The sequence below is a fragment of the Enhydra lutris genome, unplaced genomic scaffold, assembly GCF_002288905.1.
Source record: "Enhydra lutris kenyoni isolate GAN:26980312 unplaced genomic scaffold, ASM228890v2 scaffoldscaffold22, whole genome shotgun sequence".
In the NCBI taxonomy this organism is placed as follows: domain Eukaryota; kingdom Metazoa; phylum Chordata; class Mammalia; order Carnivora; family Mustelidae; genus Enhydra; species Enhydra lutris.
In genome coordinates, this window is record NW_019154106.1 from 3,397,501 (window position 1) to 3,421,552 (window position 24,052).

Below are 24,052 nucleotides of genomic sequence, written 5' to 3' on the forward strand. Positions count from 1 at the left end.
CCGGGAGAGAGCCCCCGAGCCCCCCAGAGTAAACCAGACCCTTCAGTGACCAGTCACTGACAGAACCACTTTCTGCACCTTGGGATCACGGACGGAGCTCTGTTTCATAGCAGACTCCCCGTGAGACGGGGTCTGGAGCTTTCCATCCACCTATTCCGCGCCCCTCCCCCAAAAGCAAGAGTGAATTCACGAATTTGCACCCTGCCCCATGCTTCTGGGGAGCATCTGGGCAGCCGCAGGTCATGTGACTTCAACATTCATGTTGAAACACACACGTGACTCGGTTTCCACAGCCGGTCATTCTGCCAATCCTCTATTTCCTAAAGATGCAAAAAAAGTCAAAGTGGCTGCTTCTCCCAAGGGGTCGATCTCCGGGGGAGCTGTTCCCCACCCCCAGGACACCTGTCAGCCCCGAGACGCTCCAGCTGGCTGATGTCTTCCCATCAACAAGTTCCTTCTTATTTACTACGATGAGATTTAATTGCTAAGATTAATTAGTAACACGGGTCAGGTAAACCACCGCGCTGTGGCCCAGGCCGCCCCGCACGGAGGGGCACCGCGGCGCTCTGAGCGGGAAGCCAGAACCATTCTCATTCTGATGCAGGCTCCGTGCCTCCCCAGGTCACGAGGCTGGGAGGGGACAGAGAGCAGCAGACGGGACCCGGATCTGTTTTCCTGGCAGTGGCCCGAGCCCCACTCACCAAAGCAACCCACAGCACCGAGCCTCGTCGGGCCACCTGCTGGCCTGGGGATGTGGCCGTGAGGGGCATCATCTGCTCAAGGTCAAGTGGCCGTCCTGCACCTCTGCCCCCCAGGCCGGGCTTTTGGGCGGGGGCGGCGGCAGCAGCAGCACCGGAGGCTTGGCTGCCACGTTAATTTCTTGTGCGGAGAAAAGCCGGGTCCTGAGCCGTGCATGGCCCAGCTTGGCCGGTGGACAAGTTGGCGACCGATGGATAAACATTAAACCAATACCTTCAAGAGGGCAGGGCGGCCTGGTCGGATTTCAAACTTCATTCTCTCCTCTGGCCCAGCCCCAGAAATCTGCCTCCATCGCCCCACCCCTCCTGCGACGTCTCTGGGGCCCCACCAGCTCTGCTAAGGGCCCCGCACAGGAAGGCCAGGGACAGGTGCTGGGGGGTCTGGAGTCCCCCTGCCCTTTCCTGTGGCTCCACCTGGAGCAGGAAGGGCGGGGCTTCCCCTGCTCCCCCCATCCCCAGCCGCCCCCCTCTGCTTTATGATTCTAATTATCGCTGTCACAGGCAATTAGAGCGGGCTTCCACCTGGAGGAGCTTTGCTGAAATGAAATTATCACCCGCTTCTCCCAGGGGCCGCCTTGCTGGGGAGCCAGCGAGTCCCACAGGCCGTACTTACTATCGTGCTCCGGGTTTTGCTGTCGAAAAAGGAATCCTTGTCAGACAGGTCAAATCTGTTGAAATAGCGAGAAGAAAAAGACACACAGTTCACCGGAGTCGGCTCTCCGGGTTTCCAAGGCCCTGGGAAAGCACACAGTCCCCGTGAGCCATGACCATGACACTGGGCAGGTGTGCCAGTGTGCCCCGACCCTGGGCATCTGGAACAGTCCGTGTCACTCCCCCAGGCCCCTCTGGGAGGCCTGGATACCCACACCTCCACCCAAGGATCTGCTTCCCTCTGACAATGCCCTCAGTCTCTGTGTCAACACTGCCAGCGGCGGGGACCATGCCGTCCCACCATGAGACAGTGGGGCCGTCCCACCATCAGATGCTGTCAATGCTGAAGACAATCTCCCAGTACTCCAGAGTGTCAGTCCTGAGGTCTTGGCCCCCACATATTTCCTAAGGTTGCCCGAGGGCAGAGGGGAGCCTCTGGAAGAGGTCGCCCACTGCCCCAGGCACTCAGGGTACAGCCAGGGACGGGGACTCTGTCCCCAGAGAGCCTGGAGCTCAGCGGGGCCTGGCAAGGGGTTTCCAAGTGAGGCAGCCATGGCAGAGCCAAGGGGGGCCCGGGGCGCTGCGGGTCCTAGAAGGAGGGCGCCCTGGGATCCCCCGTCCTGCAGGCGGTGTAAGGAGCTGGGCTTGGGGCCACTTTTTACAAATGTCTTATTTGGGATCCCAGGGACGATCAGGAGGTTGGAGAAAGAACCGCGGAGGCCACCGCTTGGCCCTTCCCCGTGACTCACACATTTGCCAGAGCTGAAGCCCCAGCTCTGAGCTGAGAAACAGCTCTCCATGTCCCATGAGACCAGTGGCATCCTGGAGAGCCCCCTGCCCCTGCTTGTCATCCACGTCCCTGTGGGTCCTAGAGCCCAAGTTCTCTCTGTTCCCACCACTGCCCACGCTCCAGCTCTAAGCATCGAGGCCCCACCCACCCAGAGGGCGATGCCCCACTGCCCCTCGGGAGCAGGGTACGATGGAAGGTTCCAGAACAGGTGCAGCCCTGCCAGGCAACCCTGCTGGCAGCATGTCCCCTGAGCCTCCAGCCTCCAGCTGTGGCTGGCTTTGTCCCTGCCTCCCAGAGCTTGGCCCCTTCGGGAGGCCTGGTTAGCCAGACCCTCTCACAGGAACATGGACCCCAGAGGGACGGGGCTGTAGGGGAGCGGAGAGATGCCCAGGTCCCTGCTTTGGGGCTTTGAGCCAAGCCGCATACACGCCCTCCCTTGAGCCCGTGTGTTTTCCTGAATGTCCCCCGACAGGAGGACAAGACTCGTCACCCCTCCATTCCTTAGTTAACAGTGATCTTGGAGAACATCCTTGAATCTCTTCTGTACTCAAGACCTATAAACTGTTCAGAGAAAGTGCTTCAGGGGCTGAAACCCCACTGCTTTGGGAGGACGGAGAGCTTCTCTGGCCTCAGGGGACTGTCCTACAACCTGCATCTCCCCTGTCATGTACCACGCTGTGGGGTCCACACAGCAGGGCCCCCCAGGAAGGGGCAACATAGGTGGGATGGGGGAGGGGGGAGATTCCCACTTACAGGTGCTGCTTCTCCCGGGAGAAGGGGTAGGAGAGTCTCTTTGTGGTCTGGGGTCTGTGCTCGGCCACCTTGGGCTGGATGGGGTCCGTGATTTTCTGGAGCACGGAGCTGATCTTCTTCAGGAGGCCCCGGGGCTCGTTAATGTGGTAGAGCTGCAGACCGGATTGGGAGGGGGCGTCCGCGTCATCTGTGGGCCGTGACCCTTGGAATCTATTCTCAGACAGTCACAGGACTGTCCCCCCCCCAACCCCACTGAGATGGCATGTCCTGGGAACAGAACTCGGGGAGGCAGAGTAGCCCCCACTGCACCCGGTTTCCAGATAAACCCTCCAAGCTCTGACTTTGAAGACTGTCCCCGCAAAGTACAATCACAACACATCCCAGAAAACCTGCCTCTGGTCTCTGCTTTGTCTAGAAAGAGGTAGCCCATAGGGTCTCAGTGGATTTGGGAGGCCAGGGGCTGACGGACCCCCGAGAACAGCTTCACCCCCACCCCCCGCTTTCCTTTCTGCACAGGAAGGAGAACACGGCCGCCTCGTTGAGCTCAGGAGCCCGCTGTCGGACACGCCTCAGCCCTTGGTGTCCAGAGATGAAAAAGAAAGTCCCTGCAGGCTGGGCAGCGTGATTAGAGGGGGCTGGTGGGTCGGCCACGACACCACGGGGAGGAAACACCGAGCGGGAAGGCTCAGCACGTCTGTGTCTGTAACAGATGCCCCCGACGCCCCTCCCGCGCCAGCTCTTGGTGGGTGTGGTCTGGGGTCTCCGAACACCCCGCCCCAGGCTTGGAAATCAGGACGTGGGCGCCCACTGCCCGCCCCCTGGGTGTCACCGAAGGTCGCTCGGTTTCCCGCCGCAGAGCCCCGCCCGATGAGGTTCTCGCGGGCACCTGCGGACCTGGGGGGCCGCGCCCCAGCACCCACCTTCTTTGTGGGCATCTTCAGCTTCAGGAACTCGGCCTCCCTGCACAGCACGTTCCAGGGCGCGTGGATCTTTATGAATCCGACCCCGTGAATCTTGGTCTGGGGGGAGAGAAAGCCTCCGTGAGCATGGACAGCTCCAGGCAGGAAAACATCGGCATGAGCCGGGTTGAGAGGTCAGCGGCCCCTCGGTCACCCCTCCGGGCACCGCCTCGATCTGCTCCCAGAATCTCCCCCTTGTGCGTGGTGAGGGGCCAGCAGGGCCCGGAGGGGGTCCCAGGGTCCAAAACTCCCGAGGAGCTTTGAGGAGCTCAAAGCAGCACGTCCACGAAAGAGGACCTTTCACAACCGAGAGCCCGGGCCCTTGTCCCCAGTGGGTGCACTCGGTGCCCCTTGTCCCCAGGCAGGGCTGAGGAAGTGAAGGTGACCCCCTCTGGACACCTTCCCTCTGTGGGGTCAGGCACCCAGCCATCCCCTGGGGTCCCTGGGCAGCCCGGGGCAGGGGCTCGAGGGTGGGCCTGTTCAAGCCAGGAACCCCCCACCCCCGGAACTGCTGGGAGCTTGGAGGAGTCGCTCCCACACTCCCCGGGCCAGCGGGTCTGGATAGACAGGAGAACAGGGAAAGATGTGTGTGTGCAGCATGGGGTACCCTCCAGCCGCGGGAAAGGACGAAACGCAGCCATGTGCCGTGACGCGGATGGACCCAGGCCTCCCGCCCAGGCACTGCCGTGTCACCTCACGCGTGCCCTCCGCAACAAAAGAATGGGAGTCGGCTCTGAGGCCCGGTAGCTGTGTTTGCGACCTCATCCTGGTAACGTTTCCACGATGCACGGGCCCATCAGGTCACTGCGTGGGGACCTTCCACGGGAGCTGTGACCGTGCTTGATTTTTCCTGCACAAGGTCTGGGCGGTGCGGGGCCCGCAGCGCGTTGTACTGGCGGGAGTGGGGACCGCACTCCAGAGAACGCCGGCCACGCTCCTGCTTGTGGGCCACAGGCACGAGCCCCCGATGACTCTCCATTCTTCTCTGTCCCCCGTTCCCCGAATTTCGTGTTTAGGGGAGACTGTCTGGAGGCGCCCACAGCAGCAGGGAGGGGATACGAGGCACGTAGCATCAGCAGACTTTCTAAGCACCCCAAGATAACTGGGTGCCCCATGGCATTAGTGCCAACACAACAAAAAGTGAAGAAACAGGGCTTGTCCCTGAGCCAGAGCCGTCCACGGCGGAGGGGCCCGCGGTCCAGCAGACTCCTCAAGGGGACCCACGGCTTAGAGCCCAGGCTGCCCCAGATGGAGGGCCCACCCAGCTCTCCCTTCCACCATCCTGAGGTGTAAGGGACTGGCCGGGAGTCCCGGGGGAAGGGAATCAAGCTACGGGAGGGAGGGTGTCGCCAGCGCGGGCCCGGCCCTGGGCACTGGGGTCGGCTGACTCAGGGCCTGCCTCTGGCTTCCAGACCCCAAGTCACGTCACTTGTCCGGGAATGGGTATGGCCCGTGGATTCACTGCAGGTTTTGGGGGGGAAAGCAATGGAACCAGTGTCACTTGAGGGTGAATTTTAAGAAAAACCTCCTTGTGGGCCAAACACATTCACCCATCAGCCCGTGACGATGAAGCTCGCAGCCGTCCAGGAGAAGGCAGGCAGCTGGGCAGCGGGCAGAATACCCTGGGTCAGGCCCGCAGACAGAGCGACAGACGGACCCCAGCAGCACCCCACCTGGGGAAGGGGACCACCGCTGGGGCCCAGGGGAGCTGTCCTGTCCTGGGCCCAGTCCTGCTCAGGGCCTCCGCTCCCCAGCCCCACTGCCCGCAGCAGCACATGCGTGTGCCCCACACGTGTCTGTCCGCACGGTGCACGTGCACCACACCTGGACGAAAGCCACACACGGGAACCGGGATGGTGAGGAGGCCAAGACCCATGGGAGCTTGTGACGCATCAGTCCCCCTCCGTGCCCTGCTGTGTGTTTGCTCATTCAGTCCTCACCACAAGCCTATGGAATGGGCCCTACTGCTGTCCTCGTTCTAGAGCGAGGACGCCGAGACACACTCCGCCAGCTCATCAGACGACTGTCCTGGTTCCGTGTCCTAGTTCGGCTCTAACAAGTGACCACCGGGCTTAAGACAATGCAGACTCATTCCTTCATGGCTCTGGAGCCGGAAGTCCTAAACCGAGGTGTCCTTGGGGTCACGTTCCCTCTGGAGGATCTTCCTGCTGCTGGGGGCTCCGAGTATCCTGGGTTGTGACCACACCCCTCCGGCCACCTCTGCTACCATGTGGCCTCTCCCGTGGGTCTGTTTCCAATCTCTCTCTGCTTTCTCTGCTAAGGACACCTGTTAGTGCACCGAGAGCCCTCCTCAGCCCAGAGATCCTTGACTTACACCTGCAAGGACGCTTCTTCCAAATAAGGGCACGTCTGCAGGTGCCAGGTAGACATGGCTTCCCGCTGACTGTGCTGGCCCTGAATATGCCACTGAGAGCCCCACGGGGCTTTGTGCAGGGAGCCTGTCTACACAGTGAGAGGCGTTTCCAGGAAGCACGGGCCCAGGAGCTGGGGCCTGGAGCTGCCTCTGAGGAACCAGCCAGGACCAGGGTGCTGAGTGCGGAGACCCGAGGAGCGAGCGCTCAGAAGTGGGTCTGTGCGGGACAGCCTGGGAAGAGCCTGAAGTCCTGGCATGGCCCAGGGCGGGGCACAGAGTGCACAGGCTTGTGAACAGACCTATGTCAGCGAGAGCTGGAGGACCCAGCCCGGGGGCCGTGGGAGGGGGCAGCCCAGATCCTCCTGCTGTCCTCGGGGGGCCAGTCCAGCAGGCACCAGATAAGCCCGTGAGATCGGGGGCCTGAGTTGGCATCTGGCTCCATCCCTGTGTGCCTCTGGCAAGTGGCGTGACCTCTCTGAGCCCATTTCCTCATCTGCAAATCTCTGCAGCGTAAAGTTTGCTTCACAGTCAGAGGCAGCCTGGGGTTCTTAGCATTCTGGCCCGGCCCCCCAGCTGGCGGGAAGGGTCCATACAGTGAATGGTTACTGCTTCTGCTCTGGACCATCTCTCCGTGGCCAGCAGGCAGCCGAGGCCACACTGGCTTACGTGTGCGTTCACCCTTGTCCAACAAGCTCGAGGCCGCCTCCCCAGCTCGGGGAAGACCCGGAGGACAACAGAACCTGAGAGGCAGCAGCGCCCCCGGCCCAGATGGCTCATGCACGTGGGGACAATCTCATGGGGCGCCTGGAGCAGGGAGAAATGACTGTCGGGAGCCCGCGCACGGCAGAGCCTGTCTTTCCCCTTCCAGACCCGGGTCTATTTCTGGGCACAGCTCACCCACACACAGACCCAAAATATATTCTTCCCAGTCCCATGGAGAGTTCTCTCGCCAGTGGTCACGGAGCTGGTGCTTGCGGCCAGCCTGCCTGGGAAAACGTGCTCCTCTGTTGACGTGAGCAACGAGGTCTCTCCCAGGAAACATCTGGCGGGATTTGGGAAAGGGGTCGTGGGACCAGTTCGGGAAAAGCACATACGGGATGTTCTCAAACGTGGTGCCCAGCCTGACCGTCGCCCGGCCCCAGCGGGAAGAAAGCATGAGATGGCTGGGTCCCCCTTGCCCCAGCCAGGCCAATGATGTGGAATTACCTGGGAGGCCACAGACCTGCCGGGGTGCGGCCCGGGAGCACCAGGCGAGCTTGAGGCAGGGGCAGGGCCCCCGGGTGCCCACTGGACATGCCCACCAGGCCGGGAGCTCTCCCGGCGCAAACAGAGTGTGTTCAAGCCTCCATTCAGAGCCCAGCTCGCAGACACTGTGACCTGACCAGAACTGTTTCTGGCATTTTCCTTTCCAAAGCAAGAAGAAAGGCACAAACGAAGCCAACATAACAGTGGTGGTGGTTGAGCACCCCTGGGGCTCCCCCCACGTCCCCATGGCCACCTGCGGGCCTGGACGTTCCAAGTCGGCGGGCCGGATCACGTGTTTCCGCCATCTGGCCACGGCCCCCCGTGGTGGCTGAGGCACGGGCTGGGGATCGCTGGGAGGTTCGCATCAGGGAGGACCTCCCTCGGCCAGTTCTGCTTGCCCTCAGATCCCCGGAGAGCTCCCGGCAGTACCGTCTCCTCTTCCTGCCCTGCGGACCCACAGGCCGCTTCCTGCCCTGGGCACCTCGCAGGGCAGACAGAGGGAACTAGGGGACCCCTGGCTGCCACTGCCACCAGGGGAGTCTCCGCAGCCACGCCCGGTGTGTGTGTGCCCGAGCCACGGGCATGGTGCCATGTGCCAGCAGGGACTCAGAGACTTTGCCTGAGCTCCTTCTGGAAGGGGAAGCCCACGAGGGGCTTGGGCCCCGACCCTGACGGCCACGGGGCCTCGATGTCCTCAGCTTCCGACAGGGACCCTGCCACCCCCGGTGGGAGTCGTGAGCAGGAGGGCCCAGAGCCCCCTCCGGACCCTGGCCTCGGGATGTTGGGGCTGCCCTGGGGGAGGAGGGCCCGTGTTCCCGGCACCAGGCATGTGTTGGCGTGGAGAGGTGGCCCACGGACTCGCATGACCCACGTCTTGTCACGGCTTCTGTGGACCCCACCCACGCCGCCCGGGAGGAGGGGCTTCAGTCACTCAGGGACCGTCCCATCGTACGCAGGGGTGACGGGGCCTCGTGCATCATCGGGGCGATGCACCGGGGTCGAGGCTCAGGCACGCGTGGGACCAGCCGACGCTGCCCCTGCGGGTGGCCGAGAAGCTGTGGGAGGACCGGGCAGGGGCATCTGTGCCCCGGTGCTGGCACGGGTCCGGCCCAAGCCCAGCGTGCTGAAGGAAGACACGACAGGTGAGTCACCGAAAACAGTCACTCAGGGTCCTGCTCTGCGACAAGCCGGTGGAGGACTCACCCGCCCTCCACGGGAAACAGTACAGCGCGTGGGACAGAGAGTAGAAGAAAATAAGGATCGCGGCGGCAGAGCGGCTCCAGAGGGAAGGGCCTGGCGCTGCTGCGTTCAGAACGGGGACCAAGGTGGGGTCGTTCCAGGGCAGCACCAGACCTGCCCCTGGGGAGCCGGATCCCCCCAGAAAGGCCCCCCCCACCCTGGGTTGCTAGTGCCGAGCAGAGCTGGACAAGGGTGGGGAGGGAGGGGACTTCTATCCCCTGCGTGCAGGGTCCTGGCCTCCAAACTCCTCGGCCCCAGCAGGTCTGGGAACCACAGCCTGTGACCTTGCTTCAAGGTGGTTCTGGCTCTAATGCCCTTGGACGTGTGACCGACAAAGCCCCAAGCCTCTCCAGACAAGGGCTTCTGCCCGGGCCTCAGGGACCCCTGGGCAGGGCAGCCCCACCGGGAGGAGAGCCTGCACAAGGGGCCCCCTCCGCTGGGGGACTCTGAGCGGGTTACTGGGATCACAGACCAGCGATGCTTACTGTTCTTAAGAAAGAAACGTCAGGACAGAAAGGTCCTGCCAAGGACAGGAAGCCACTAAGAAAATGACACAGCCACTTTGGAAAAAGACCAAACAGAACTTCCAGAAATAAAAAAGAACCGTAAGGAACATTAAAAACCCAACGAGCGGTGTTTGAAGGTCCTCCGCCCCTCCGAGGGAGGGGGCCGCGGACGCTGGTGAGCCTTGCCCCGGGGGCTCCGGGGAGGGAACAAATCCGGCCCCAGCTGCTGCTGGAGCATCTGTCGACCTCTGTGACCTCTGGGGTTCACTCTGCCAAGCCCCCAAAGGGTTAACAGCCAGCTGGCAGAGTTCTCGATGAGCCGGAAAGAGCCTACTTGGGCACCACAGGCCTGGGGATACGAGAGGACATCAGAGCTGCAGCCTGGGGCCGAAGCTTTCACCCCCAAACCCCAGCACCCAAGGGGAACGTGTGATGGTCTCGGGGGTGCTTTAAAGACGCAGTTCTGAGAAGAATGTCCAGAATTCCCTTTAAAAGTGTGCGTCGGCAAAGCCAAGGGACGCCCAAGGGACGCCCAAGGGAAGCCGGGCAGGGTACGCAAAAGCCTCCACAGAACATGCACGAAGACATAGTACCTTTAAGGCCAAAGAAAGGAATGTGAAATGGTGCCATTATGAATGGAGAAATCATACCTTCAGGACTAGACTAGGGTCCCTGCCACCCCACTGTGCGGAAGGCCCACGGGAGAGGGGCTCAGCCCAGAGGCGGGGGCTGGGGCTGGTTCACGCCACGTGCTTCAGGGCGAACCGCGTGAGGCAGGACCACCCCCGCAGGGCCCCGCGGCCCTGGTCTGTGCGCTCGGCCGCTCAGAGCCCAGGCCCGTTCCTGCCACTTGTGCAGGGGGTCTCGTTCCTGGGCTGCAACCGCCTTCTCACGGCGGGGGCAGGGGAGCCCACACAGCGCAGGGTGGGGGTTTGCTCCCAAACCCGTGAGGCCCCCGGGGCCATCTGCCATCGTTTGTTTTCACACGTGGAGATGCCAGGATTGGACCTCAGGCTTCTCAAGTCGAGGACCTCCACCCATAAGGCCCCGGGGCGCTGACGAGGGTCTGCCCCCACCCCTGCAATGCTCAGGGCCGTGCCTGTCGTCACAGTTGGCCAAACCCCAGAGCCGCCTCGGACTCCCGCCTGGGACACCTGCTGGAGATGGCAGGAAGCCTGGCTCCGCCCTCTCCGTGCCCACGGCAACCCCTCCCACCACCGGCCACGGTCACCTGGCGTCTGCCTGGTGATGAAGGGTCTCCATGCCCTGGGGGCCCCTGCCCCGCCCAGATTTGCCTTCTGATTCTCGTCCAGCCGGTGGGAAGCTGGGGACAGCAGCCTATGCCGGAGAGCTACAGGGGAGGTTGTATTCACGTCCCCTGGATTCTCCCAGCACTTCCGGAGGACAGAAGTACCATCACGTTCATTTCACAGCCGGGGAAGCTGAGGTCCAGAGAGAGGAAGCCACTCGCGCCCAGGCCGTCCCACCAGGAAGTGGCCCAGAGGGTCTGAAGCACACAGGGGGCTCGGAGGCCGGCCTCACGGCCCCACTGTGCACCCCAAAGCTCGGTCTGGAAACAACTGCTCCTCCTCGGCGTTGGAAAAGCAGCCTCCACTCTAACAAAGATGGGAAACTCTTGCTGCCCGAGGCCCACGCCAGCCACGGGGCAGGAATGTGGGGAGCCTGCGTGCAGGGGTGAGCCCCGAGCGGCAGCATGAAAGCAAAGAAGACTGTAGGGTTCCCGCGTCCGGAACCTCAACAGTTCCGCCAGAGCCGGGGTCAAGTTCAACCTCGGGGCATGGCCGGGATTCTGGTGTGTGGCCTTCTCGGCAGTGACCCACGGACATAAATAATGTCCAGCAGGCTTTGAGGCCAGACTTGAAAAATACGGATGGGTTTCAGTTGTAAGCAAGCGTGCTCTCCTCCTTCTAATGGGGAGCCCGGCAGCTGACCCCACGGCTGTCGGACAGAAGGAGGGACGGAAGTAGAGACGCTCCTCTCCCTTCCTGCCACTTCCGGTCATGCTGTCCTGGGGTCTCTGACACGGGACCCCTCTTAGACTCTCATGCGTGAGATGGACATTCAGGGCCAGCCCCTGGATGGAGGCACCAAAGCCTGTCTTGACACCTCAAGGTCTCTCTTCGGGGAGTGTGGGAAGCAGTTTTCAAACTGGGTTCCTCTGAGCCCACAGTGCCTGGGGAGGGGAGCAGGGAGGGAGGATGGAGGACCCACGGGCATAGGCTCATCCTCTGTCTGTCCTGTACACTGGGGTTATGAGTGAGAGTGGGTCTCCCTGGCTCTGTGGGCTCTTGGCCTAGTCTCCATGTGGGGCTACCTCTGGGGTACCAAACAGCGGATCAAGGCTTGCGTGGACACTGGTGGGCCCATCTCTGCAGGTGCCTCTGCTGGCTCGTGGGAGAAGAGACCTGCACCTTTCTCACCCCTCCAAGGATGGTCTGGGCTCAGCAGCCACCACACACCCTGCCAGCCGGTTAGGAACACAGCTCAGGCCCAGCCCAGGCCCGCTGAGTCAGAGCCTGCACTTGGACAGGACCCCTGTGGGTTACGGGACACATCCGGGCCCCGCAGCAGGACAGCCGGCCCGAGGCTGGACCCCACCCTCCAGACCACCTGTGCTGATGTGCCCCAACCACGAGTTACCACCTGGACCCCTATGGGCGCCTCCAGGGGCCCCTGCGTGAGCCACCCCACTCCTGAGGGAACCAGCCACTCTGGGGGACTCTCAGCTGCTGTGGTGGGGTGAAGGGGGTTCCCCAAAAGAGACATCCGTGTCCTAACCCCAGAACCTCAGAACGAGACCTTATTTGGACACGGGACTTGGCAGGTGTAACCAAATTAAGACAAGGTCACATGGTAGAAGGGCAGGCCCTAAGTCCAATGTCTGGCGTCCTTGCAGGAAGAAGGGAGATGCAGAAGGACATACAGAAGGCGGCCGCATAGGGACAGAGGCAGAGCGTGGAGGGGCGCCTGGAGCCCCCCAGAAGCTGAGAGAAGCTGGAAGGATCCAGCCTGGAAACCTTGAGAGGGAGCCCAGCCCCGCTGAGATCTGGAATTGGGACTTCAGGTCTCCAGACCTATGCGAGACCCCATCTGGGTTGCTTTAAGCCCTCGGCTGGTGGTCTCTAGTTATGGCTGCCCCGGGGTACTACCCGTTCCATGTCTCCCTGTGCCCTCAGACTGGAAGGTCTTCCACGGGTCATCACAGGACGTCTTCACCACAGCAAACCTCTGGACCCAGGACAGAGGCCAGCACACAGATGCCCCGTCTGCGTGGGGCTGGCGGCCAACTGTGTCCAGGAGCCACGCAGCCTCGTGCACCCACTGGCCTCTCAAGGAGCGAAGGCGGGTCATCTCTGTGCCCTGGTGGCCTGCGGGCAGCTGCCCATGGTCGCAGAAGGCTGGGCCAGCAGAGTTCAAGAGGGCCCCCCCTCGGCCCAGGAAGTCTTACGGTTTATTTGCCAACTCCCCATAAGGCTCCCTCTCCCTCCTTCTTTGCTCCTGCCTCCCCATCCTGCTTTTGAAACAGGATTTCTCTATCAGGAGCGAGCTTGGCTCCCAGGGACAGCTGGCAATATCTGGGAGCATTTTTGGTTATCCCACCCCTGGGGACGCTTCTGGGAAGGGCTGCTCTGGACTTTCCAACAGCAATGGCACCGGGGAGAAGCAGCCCCTTTAAAGGCCGATTCTTTGCCTCACCCAGCGTTGGCGTATCTGATGGAAGGCACGGATTTTTCTCCCCATGAATGTGCACATAAGCCCCGATCCCGCTGCAAACCAGGTAAGACTACACAACTGGATTCTCCTGGGGGCTCTCCTGGGGGCTCTCCTATTTCCTGAACTGCAAGCCCTTCGCTCCTTGTAACCACAGCACACCCCCGGGAATGACTCACTAGCCAGGGCGTCTCTCCCCAGAATAAAGGAGACGGCCACGAGCTGTTCATCGCACTGGCAGCGGTCCACGCACAGACCTCGGAGGCCGCCTCTGACCCGGGTTCTGGTCCTGCCTGCCTCTCGGAGGGTGGGGGAGAGCACCGGGCTGCCGCAGACGGAGGGTTTTTCCAACAGCCTTGGGCCTTGTTCGTGTCCCAGGAAAGGTCAGGAAGCACAGGGGCCCTCGTAAAGCCCCGTTCCTGACGCAAGAGCCTCCGGTGGGCACGGCCCAGCCCTGGCTTCAGCCACCTTGGACACTGCAGTGGTGCCGTGTACATCTTTCATTTTTAAAATGGCCCCAGTCAGCCGTGGGAAAGCCTCCTGTAGCTACAGAGCCAAACCATCAGTGAAATTCGTGGGTCACTTATGGGGAAAAGGGGGTCTTCTTTGGTGACAGTGACCACTGTCTCTATGTTGGCTTTTTATTTCAAAGTCACGATTGAGAAGATCGAGTTTCAAGAAGGATACGTGGGATGTCCCAGTCGGCTGGACTTGGAAAGGCCCCTTTCTCTCACCCTCCGCAGGAACCATGATTCTCGGTGTGGTATTAACAACAGCCCAGGAGACTCGGCCACGTCAAGCGCCTTGCCCTTGACTCAGGATCACCCACTGGCATCACACTACTGCTATCTCCGTGCTGTGGCACGGGAAGCTCGGGCCGAGCAGCCAGTGAGCCTCGGGAAGGACAGGCAGAGGCTCTGGGATCTGTCGGGGCCAGTGTTCCCTCCCAGACTCCCGGGAGCCTTCCGAGTACAAGGCTCTGAAGCCGTCGTGGGGAAGAAACGAGGGAGCGGAGAGTGCGTCGCTCACGGAACGGACCGGGCAGGTGCAGACCGGGCAGGTGCAGACCGCAGCCCCAGCTCCCAGCTCTGCACGCAGGCGCCGCGGGCTCTCCCGACTCCAACGGAGCCCGTCTGTCCCTCCAGCTGTGAATGGCCACATCAGGGCGAGGTCTACATAGTGGCCACAGCATTTACATGAGAAGCCGGGGGGCTGGCAGGGACAGGGAACCAGAACCATGCCCTAAGTCAGCGACCCGACTGCTCCCCTCTCCCGAGGGGCCCGGGCTCTGGTCACGGAAAACCCGAAAGGCCCAGCGCATCTGCAGTCGAGGTGGCTGCCCCGCCCGGGAGAGACCCCAGAGCCGCAGCAGGACTCGACGCTTGCACACCCTCGCCACTCCGACGGCGACCCCTCCTGCGGCAGAAGTGCACACCTGCCAGACAGCCGAACCCTGGCAGGAGACAGCCACCCAGAGAAACACTGTGTGTGCAACAGAACACGAGGCCCCCTGGCCGCCAGGTCTGCGGAGAGAGGGGCCCCACGGAGCAGGTCCGGGGTACTCAGGGCCGACACTAACGACGTGGCGCAGAAGGGAGCTCACACCTGCTCCTCTGCGGACCAGCTGGCCGGCCCAAGCACCCCGGGGCATCCTTACCACCGGACCCAAAGTGTTCATTACTTAAGGGCACCGTGGTTCTCAAGGATGAAACGGCGAACAGGCCAATGCTTCCTTTAAACACCCCCGCCGGCTCACGGCTCCCCCAGGCAGCCCACTGACCCTGTATCCGCAGTTTAGAGACTCCCGGATTCTCGGTTAGTCCACACAGGGACCCTGTGGCGGGCTGCGGGTGAGCCCTGCAATGCTCACGGGAGGAAGCCCCGCCCCCCGCCCTGTGCCCAGAGAGGTTAAGGAGCAGGCAGGGGTGCACACAGCGAGCGTGCTGAGAGGCTGAGAGAAGCACCCCCGTCCCATGGGCTATCCAGGCCCCCGCCTGCCACCTGGGCCGCCCTGTGTGCCGGTGAGTCAGCCCTTTACTCTCCCCAGAAAACTTTCCTTCAAAAGATTCTCAGGCTTTGCCAGGGACAGCTGCTCCGGGAAACAGTGAGGGTCAGGGATTTCCGAGCACCAGAGCCCCCCCAGGGATCGAGCCAGACCCACCTCCCCACTTGACAGATTGAGAAACTGAGGCCCCAAGAAGAGCCAAGGTCAGCACCAGGAGGGCTCCAAGGAGAGCTCGGTCCTTGGCCCCTCTGGAGGGGCGCGTCTTCCCAGGAGAGGGACTGACCGGAGCAGGAAGTGCCGTGACTCTGGAGGTCATCGCCAAGAAGACCTTACCCCTCCCCCAGAGCAGATGTCATCAGGGTTGGGGGCGCTACTTTGGGGCTCCCCAAACCCCAAAACTTAACACGCGATTGCTCCCGCAATCTCAACAGAAGCGGCCTTCACACCCGCCGTCCTGGGAGCCCGGGCTAGAGCCAGAAGGGCCCCTCCCCACACCACCTTCTGGAAACGGGCGGCGCGCCCAGCCCACGAGCCCTCAAGATGCAGGGATAGTTACGTCCTCGTCTCGCTCCAACTCCAGGCCGGCCTCCAGGAGGTTCCCCTCGTACTCCTCCCTGCGGAATCGCTTGTCGTCCTCGTGGTAGTCCATCGGGGGCTCGGGGCCCCCTGCCGCCCCCACGCTCCCCTTGCCGGGCAGGGGCTGGTCCTGGCGGGCGCCGCGGGCGGCCGGGGTGACATCGCCGTGCTGCACCCTCCTGGCCAGGGTCCTGCCGCCCGAGGGCCTCTTGGGATGGTACACCAGGACGTAGTCCACCTTGCGCCTGCCGTCCCGGAAGTAGAGGCCGTGTTTGCACTCGGCGTCGGGGTCCACAGAAAGCGAGTTCAGTAGCTGCCGTGGGAAAGAGAGATCGCTGGCCGTCAGGCTGGGCTCGCGGGGGGAGCAGGGACCAAGCCGGACGGCCTCCTCCACCCGCCCGCCCGCCTTCAGCAGAGCTGCGCTGCACGCCCGTCCCACGCGAGCGCCGTCTGCAGCTGGGGCAGCCACGCACACGGTGGCCCTGTCTTCGTGGGGGTGACACCTGAGAAGGAGACATGCACATAATCACACAGGTAGGCCAAGCCGGGCCCTCAGAGCTCGGACGGGCCCCCGGTTCTGTGGAGCCGGAGCAGGCTTCCCGGGAGGGGCCAAGCTGCTCGCAGAGACAGTGGGAAAGGCTGCCAGGCCACTCCCCCCCACACCTACCCCCGCCCCCCCACCAGAAGTGCTCCTTATTCTCTCCCGCAGGGTCTGGGGCAGCGCGGGCCGAGCCCACGGTCTGCACCAGCGACTCCCAGCCTTTGAGGGCCAGCGTGCAGTGTGCAGGGCAAGGTCATGTCGAAATGGCCACGGCCCACGACGGCCCTCACCTGGCCTGGTTCCAGCTCGGCCACTAGCTAGCTGCCTGTTAGCTTGGGTTCCCCCCAAAGCAGTCCCCGAGTTGAGCGTCTGGGTTCAGCGGTTTACCTGAGAGGTGGTCTCAGGGGCCGGATTGGGGGGCGGACAAGCACAAGGGAGGGGCTGACAAAGGGTCACTGCCTTGGACAGCTGGGCTCCCAGGTGCTGGTGCCAGAGGGTGAGGAAGCTGGGTAAGGCTAACCACCCACACCTGGATGTGAGCTCCCTGTCCTGGGCGTGGCTTCCACCTGCTCCTGCGCCAGAGGGTGCCCTGGGGGTGGGCGCGGAGAGGTGGGGTGGGGCCTGGTCTCCTTATCTGCCTGGGGGCTTCTGGCGGGGGCAGTGAGATAGAAATGTGGGCCTGCGAATTAAAATTTGGGACCCCTGCGCGGCTGTTGCTAACGCTAAACCTGTTGCTGGAACTCCTGTGGGATTTTGCTGGTTACCGAGGGCGGAGGTTAGTCGGCGAGCTGGTCTGCGGCAGTAAGAGAAACAAGTAACATCGTGCGGGAAGTATTCCAACGAGCAACCCCGCACCAGGGACAGTCCTCAGAGCCGAGCCTCACCCGTCCTGCCCCTGATCTCCTGGCTTCCACCCCACTCCCGCTAACAGCCCGAGACACGCGCGGTCGCCTGAGAACGAGGCCCTCCCACACGGAGCGTGAGGCTGGCCTGTGGCTAAAGGCAGGCCCTGAGCCCCACGGCTGGAGGACAGAGCTGTGCCTGGAGGGTCTCCCCACAAGGTCGCCTGGAGCCCTGGAATGGCTGCACCCACTGTGGGGGGCTCCTAAGGGCTGTAGCGACGGTTGGGAGAAGCAGCAAGAGTTCCCTACTCCAGGGCCAGGACGCCCGGAGGGTGGCGGACCCCATGGGGGCAGGTGTCTTTCCCAATGCCCAGCTCAGGGGCAGGGGAAGAGAGGAGAGGGAAAGAGGCAAAGTGGGGGGGGGGGGTGAGTGCGCCTAGAATATGGCAGCTGCCCAGGGAAGGAGGGAGACGGGCTTCTGGGCTGGGCCTTTTGTAGGGTCTGGATTCCTTCACCCCTGGCAGGGGAGGGAGAGTCACGCTCCTGAATCTCAGGGTCCCTGGTCGGTCCCAGGACGCGCACAGCCTGACAGGTCCCCGGAGCCGGCAGGCGGCTGGATGTATGCCGTCCACGCTCACCCATGGTACCACGGGATCCAGCGCCGCTTCGGCCGCCTTCACGGGACCCCACGGTGTAGACACCCCACTAGCCGGCTCTTACAGGTGTCTGTCCAGAGCCTCCGGGTGTAGAAGGGCAGGCAGGGTAGGGGAGAGGGGAAAGGAAGGCCCAGCCTAGCCCAGGAGAGCGTCTACAGAATACCCCAGCGTCTTTTCCAGGATCCTGTTGCAGGAAAGGCAGGAAAGAGGGGTTCTCCTCTGTTTGTCAGCGAGGACACGGAGGGTCGGTGAGGGGGGTCACAGCACAGGTGGGAGGCTGAGCCCAGCCCTGAGTCCTGTCTGCACACCCAGGGCACTGCCCAACCCCCCACAGTAACAGGGACGTGAGTAACAGTCTTCCAGGTGGCATGTCCTCTCCCTGAGCCCTGACCTGATGCGGGGGCGAGGTGGTTTGGGTCTGCTTGACCCCGAGAGAGCGGGGCTCACACCTGCAAAGCACTCAGCCCGAGCTGTCAGGGCCAGATGCCCTCCGGCTGACCCCAGGAGCCGTCTCCAAGCTTTGTGCCCAAGGACACAGCGAGGGAGGTCCTGCCCCAGCTGTTCCCAGAGCCAGGAGGTCGGGTCAGGGTGGAAGAGACGTGTGGGGCAGTGGGACGCCTCAGATAAGTCTGGGCTTGGTCCCATTCCAGCTACGAGGCCTGGGAGAGATTCTGCACCTGCTCTGGGCCTCGCCATCCTCCTCTATAAGATGGGAGGGCGATATACGTGTCCCTCTGGTGGCCAGGACGACTGTCGGAGGCACAGGACGCCCGTGTGGGATGGGTTCTCCCTCTAACTAGCAGGCCCAGCCCCTGGGGGCCATGCTGCCCCTCCCCCCCCACCCCCGCAACCAATCCCAGCAGCAACAAGGGCTGGTTCTCCTCAAGACCACAGGAGGGTCAGAGAAGGGGGCTGGCTAAGGTATCCCTCCTCCGGGGGGAGTGGACAGGAAAGCCGGACCCGGGGCTGCGTGAGGCGCAGGGAAAGAAGCCGCAGCAGGGCAGGGCAAGCCCTCAGGAGGCCGTCAGACGGGGCGGACGCAGGGTCTCCTGGTGGGCGCGGTGCAAGGGCACGCCTGCCTCCCGGGCACTCCGACTCCCACGGCCTCTGCGAGGGGCTCATCCCGGTTTCCAAATGGGGAACTGGGACCTTGCGAGCCGAGCCAGGCGCCACGTATAGGTCCTGCCTGAGCCACCTTCGCCGGCTTCCTTTCCCCACAGCCCTGGGGCTGCCTGGACTCAGGACATCCTTGTCCCCTGCTCTCCGCCTTTGCACACGGTCCACTCCCTACCTGTGTGCCTTGCCTCCCTTCTCTGTGCTTTGTAACCCTACCTGCCCTCCCAGGCGGGCAGCAGATCCCCAGCCTCCGTGCTCTGGAGGTTCCCGAGCCCTCCGGCCATGCAGGTGTCTTGGGCCAGGGCCACCCTGAAAACATCTGTTCTCAAGCTCTTGCTCACAGGGGCCTCGAAGCAGGGTGTGGGGGTCCCCAGGCAGGCCAGGGACTGTCCCTAACTCACCTCCATCTAGAACCTGCCACACACACATGCACACGGAGGACTTGGTACCTGGTGGGGGCCCCATACGTGCCCCTGGTTGGCGGGAATATTGGCTGATATTGAACAAAATGGGCAAAAGCCCCCCAGTAGAGGGAAGGAAGTTCAGAGTGAGCCCAGCAGGTCAGAGAGCAGGGCAGTTACTCCGGGGGACAGCCGAAACTCCTCCACCATCGTGAGATAGGAAAATGGTTACCAGGTTCAAAAATGAACAATAACCACTGGTCTGCTGGGGCCTGATCGGGAACCTTGGGGGCCTGACAGCCTGGGGGAGAGCAGACATATGCCCTAAACCTCTCCCTCCACCTGGAGGCCTGGAGGTGGCCCAGAGGCCTCATCTGCAATGACTGTCCTTCCACCTGCCTTCCAAGACCCGCTGTGCTCTCCCAGGTGCACAGCACAATCTCTTGGTTCTTCTGGAGCCCTTCTTGTAACGTCAGGGTCAGGGGGGATAACCGACCTCCCCGTTCAACGCGACTTCCCTCCCAGGGTTACTGGAGGATAAAACATGCCCTGTATGTGGAGTTCACAGCTGGGCCTGGCATGTGATGAACCCCCAGGAGAAGTCTGCTCTAACTGGGAATCGAGAAAACACAAATGAAGAACTAGGGGAGGACAATCTCCTGGCCAGAGTGGACCACAAGTGAAAGAGGGTGGCAGCACCGGAGCCAGACTGTTAATTTACCAAGGGAGCTGGAGGCATGGCTGGGGCCAGCAGGAGGAAGTGCAAAGCTCTGCTGCCCTAGTGTGAGAGTCCCCCGTTTCCCTCCCTGGCCTGGCCCTGTCGCTGATTCGCTCTGTGATTCCGGACCAGGTGCTTCTCCGTCTGGGTCTTAGTTTTATAAAATGGGGGTGATCCTCTCTCGGTAAGCATAAGGGGCTAGCAACCTTTAAGCAGAAAGAGTGGGGTCCGTTTCTACAATACTGTACACGGGCGAGGCGGAGCCCAGAGTCTGGAGAGGGAGTCTGGGCTAGGTTTCGGGGCAGCTGGAGAGGCAGTCTCCCCGGTGGCCGTGTATCTCTCCGGGGCCCTTCCACAGAGCAGTGGAGTGGGTGCTGTTCTTGTGCAGGAGGGGAAAAGAGATCAAGATTTAACTTACAGCAGGGAAGATGCAAGTTAGACTCTATGTAGAGCTTTACTGTTCAAAAGCTTGAGAAAACCTTCACAACGTCCTCTCCGCGCCCTTACGCAGCGCATCCTTCCTGAAGGCAGGGGGCCTGTCGCTCATCTTTTTACGCAGCTTTGGAATGAATGAAGGCGTGTACACATGCATGAACGACAGGAGCTTGGGCTCTGCACGGCGGCCGGCGGGGGTCACCCGATCAAGGACACCAGGGCCGAGACGCAGCCCGGCTGGCACCTTAAACACAGCGTTCCCTGGCTCTGAGCCTCCCTTGTTCCATCTGGTAGGTGGGGACAAAAACGTCTCCTCGACTCGCATGGACGGGAGTCACGGGAGATCTGAAAGTGTTTTGAGGATCACACCCGGAGTGTTGGTGGGATGTACTCCCAGGAGGAGCGTCCCTGAGAAAGACGGTAAAGGTGATAGAAGAGAAATGGCTCTTGGAGGAGGGCGTCGGGGACAGAGGTCCACGCCGCAGCGGGACTGCCCCCAACACTTCACAGGCAGCGAGAGGGCCGTCTACATCGGGTCCACACCTGCCTCTCCAGACTCCCTTCCCCAACTCTGAGAAGAGGGCAGAAGAGGGGAGGGGAAGGAACCCCGTGTCCACACCGTGGATGCTGGACTGTGACCAGCACTTGTTTATCTGGCTTCTCGCTTGGAGCTGGAGCTCCAGGAGCCGAAGTCACACGTGTGTATGAAATAGCCAGAGCCGGGACAAGTCTACATGATCACGTTCAGAGAATCTGTGACATTCCCTTGTTCCTAAAATGGGGAAAATGAAATCAGGAACCTGCGACGTTTCTTTCGGTTTGGGGACTCTTTGAAAACATTTGGGAACTGCACTCTCATCCCCCAAATTTTAAAATCAAATCATGGGCACTACAAGTCAATGTAGGATCCTCGGGCACCCCCCACATCCTATAGACAGGTCGCCCCCCCGCTTGCCGATCAACACAGAGGGGCTCTTCCTTTGCAGGCCGGCCGAAGCCAGCACCCAGCCCTCCCCTCCGGGGTGTCTGAGCTTGCTGGAGTGTGCGGATCAGGGCCACTGACAACCGTCAGGAAGAAAGTAGAAATTTTCAAAGATAAACACAAAGAAAACTCAGTGAAATAAACTGTGTTCAACCTGGCCCCTGGCCTTTGAAGTCATTTCTTGCACCCTGCTGTGCAGAAACAATGAGGTGATTTTTATCCTTGAACTTGGGAATGACAGGATGAGGAGAGGCCCCTGGCGCTGGCTGGCTAGTGTAGCCTGCCTGGGACGGGACTCGGGACGGCTGGCTGCGACTCCATCGACACAGCAGCGGCACGTATGGACGCCTGTCTGGGAACTCCTTGCAGTGCAGCCCACGCCCTCTGGCCTCTGCCTGCACAGAGCCACCTTCCCCCGGTGACTCAGGGTAATGACTGTGCAACAATTATTGGCTTGAACCGTGCTGGGGATGCCCTTGGAGGCTTTCCCAGGGCCCCCTGCTCCTAGGGCCGCTGCTTCCTGTCTGTCTGGCGGGACACTGCCTGGCCACCTGTCCCTCCTGCGGTCAGTGCCCCCCGTCCCTCCTGCGGTCAGTGCCCCCCGACTCACAGCTCCAAAACTGCCCCTAGTAAAAGCTATGTGCAAAATCAAAGTCAGCCGTCTCAGTCAGGTCTCGTCTGTGTGTTTCCAGACTGTGGAGACCTCGAATGGAGGGCCAAGTCTTGGCAGACCTCGTGGCCCTCACCAGGGTTTGGGGAAGGCAGAGTTTCTGGGTCCACGTAAACAACAGGTCCCTGAACTACAGGTCCAGAGACCACCGATAAGGGCTCCCATCCTTATTTCGGGTCTAACCCATCATCACGTTGAATGCCGGCTACCTCTGGAATGTCCACTCCTCTCCATCTCCTTGGGTGTGACTGTCTCTTATGCCTTCTAACTGGTGTCCCTGCATTCCCACCTCTGGGTCTTCCCATGGGAGATTTCCTTGTCTGAGACGCCCCACCCAGCCTCCACTATGGGTAGAACCAGCTCCTTGTCCAGGATGTCCGTTCCTCTGCAGGCTGCCCGTGGTCACCTGCTCCGGTCTTGGCCCCTTGCTACCTCTCCTCCCAGCCGATGGATGGCTCCCCTCTCCGCCTCAGTATCCTCACCAGAAGAAACAGCACCGACCCTATCGGGTCATGGAAATTAAGCGAGGTTATCCTCAGCCTCAGGCCGGCTGCTAGGCTGCTAAGGAAGTGTCCCTAGTGGCTGGCCCGGGCCCCCTTCCATCACCACTCCTCAAGCCCCAGATGGGCACGCCTCCCTGTCTCGTTAGCCGTGGATGCCCACGGCCTGGCCCACAGCAGGCACACAGCGTTTACACAGCCTTTGCTGAAACGATGGCTCTGAGCGGCTCAGGCCAACGGGGTTTATCACAGGCAGACACCCCTTTTGATCCACACTGGCTCCCAGTGCCCCCCACCCCAGCATCTCTGCGTGAGCTCAGCGGCAGAAGGGGTGCAGGGCCTGAGGGTCCTCACCTTTCTCAGAACGCAGCTAGCCGCCCCACCAGGAGCCCATCCCCCAGACACCTCCACAAAGGCCAGGCTCTGCCCTAGGGAGGCTGCAGCGGCAGGCCTGGATCCCGGGGGACAGAGCAAAGAAACAAGGCGGGGGCCTCAGGCAGCTGCTGTGGGGGGGTGGGGGAGAGAAAGGAGACTTTTCTCTGGTCAAGACTGAGCAGCCTGGGGTGCCCCCTGCTTCAGCAGAAGGCCCTTCTCAGCCCCTCCCTCTTGGGGCAAACTTGGTTCTAACTCTGAGCCAAATCCCTCACTGGTGACTTCTGCCCTCCAAGGACCCCTCTGACTTCTGGATCTGGTCCCCAGGAGAATGGTGGGGGTAGCAGACCCCGGATACAGGGGTCCCCAACCACGTGGCCAGCTGCCTCCCTCTTCCACTAGCACCAGGCAGGGCGCCCGCTGGGGGCTGGACCTGCCCAGAAACAAGTCCGGACCCACCAGCATCCCCCTGCTGCCCGGAGTTGGCGGGGAGGGCTAGGCGTTCCCGGGCGGGGACACGGAGTCCCGGGAACTCCGTGCTCCCAGGGCAGGTGAGGCAGTCGCTGGCGGGTCCAGCCCCAAAAGGGCGCGGCTGTCGCCAGACGGTGGCAGCGCGGTGGGGCCCCGAGGCTGCCACCCTCCCGCGGCTCCCCCAACCCCCAGCCCGCTGCCCCCCGGCACCCACGGAAGGGGGCGTCCCACCCGGGGCCCAGCCTGGCGCTCGCTCGGGCTCGGGCTCTGGCCCCAGGGTGCGGACACGCCGCGTCCGCGGGTGGGCGCCCCCCGCGCGCTCCGAGCCCCGAGAGCCCCGGGCCTCCCCGCGAGCGCGCGCGGCGCAGGTGAGCGGCCTCCCTCCGGGCGCGGCGCCCGCACTCACCGTGCCCTCGGACGGCAGGTAGCCGATGTCCTCGATGGCGCAGATGTTGATGATGTGGACGCTGCGGTCCTCCGCCGGGAGCGTCGAGTACTTCTCGTTGACCCTCATCGCGGCCGCCTGGGCGCCGGGCAGGCGGGGCGGCGCGCCCTCCGCATCCACGGCCGCGGCGGCCTCTGCGGGCGGACGGGGCAGCGTTGGCGCGCTCGCTGGGGGCCGGGCCTCCCGCCCCGCCCGCCCGCTCTCTGCTCAGCGGGGAGCCTGCTTCCCTCTCTCTCTCTCTCTCTCTCTCTCTCTCTGCCTGCCTCTCTGCCTACTTGTGATCTCTCTCTGTTTCAAATAAATAAATAAAATCTT

The 24,052-nt window shown here is 62.4% G+C and overlaps 1 protein-coding gene across 2 annotated transcripts in view; it reads right to left on the reverse strand.

Moving 5' to 3' along the window:
* The window catches only part of LOC111150126 (anoctamin 1), a 78,777-nt gene extending 54,939 nt beyond the window's left edge, over nt 1–23,838 (reverse strand). For both annotated transcript variants that reach the window (XM_022507501.1, XM_022507499.1), the window contains exons 1-5: nt 23,699–23,838; nt 15,569–15,901; nt 3,873–3,971; nt 2,953–3,104; nt 1,372–1,426 (exon numbers count right to left, since the gene is read on the reverse strand). In XM_022507501.1, the coding sequence (XP_022363209.1) occupies nt 1,372–1,426; nt 2,953–3,104; nt 3,873–3,971; nt 15,569–15,901; nt 23,699–23,806 (747 nt within the window). In that variant the 5' untranslated portion in view covers nt 23,807–23,838. The remainder of the gene's footprint in view (nt 1–1,371; nt 1,427–2,952; nt 3,105–3,872; nt 3,972–15,568; nt 15,902–23,698) is intronic.
* Between the last annotated feature and the right edge of the window lie 214 nt (nt 23,839–24,052).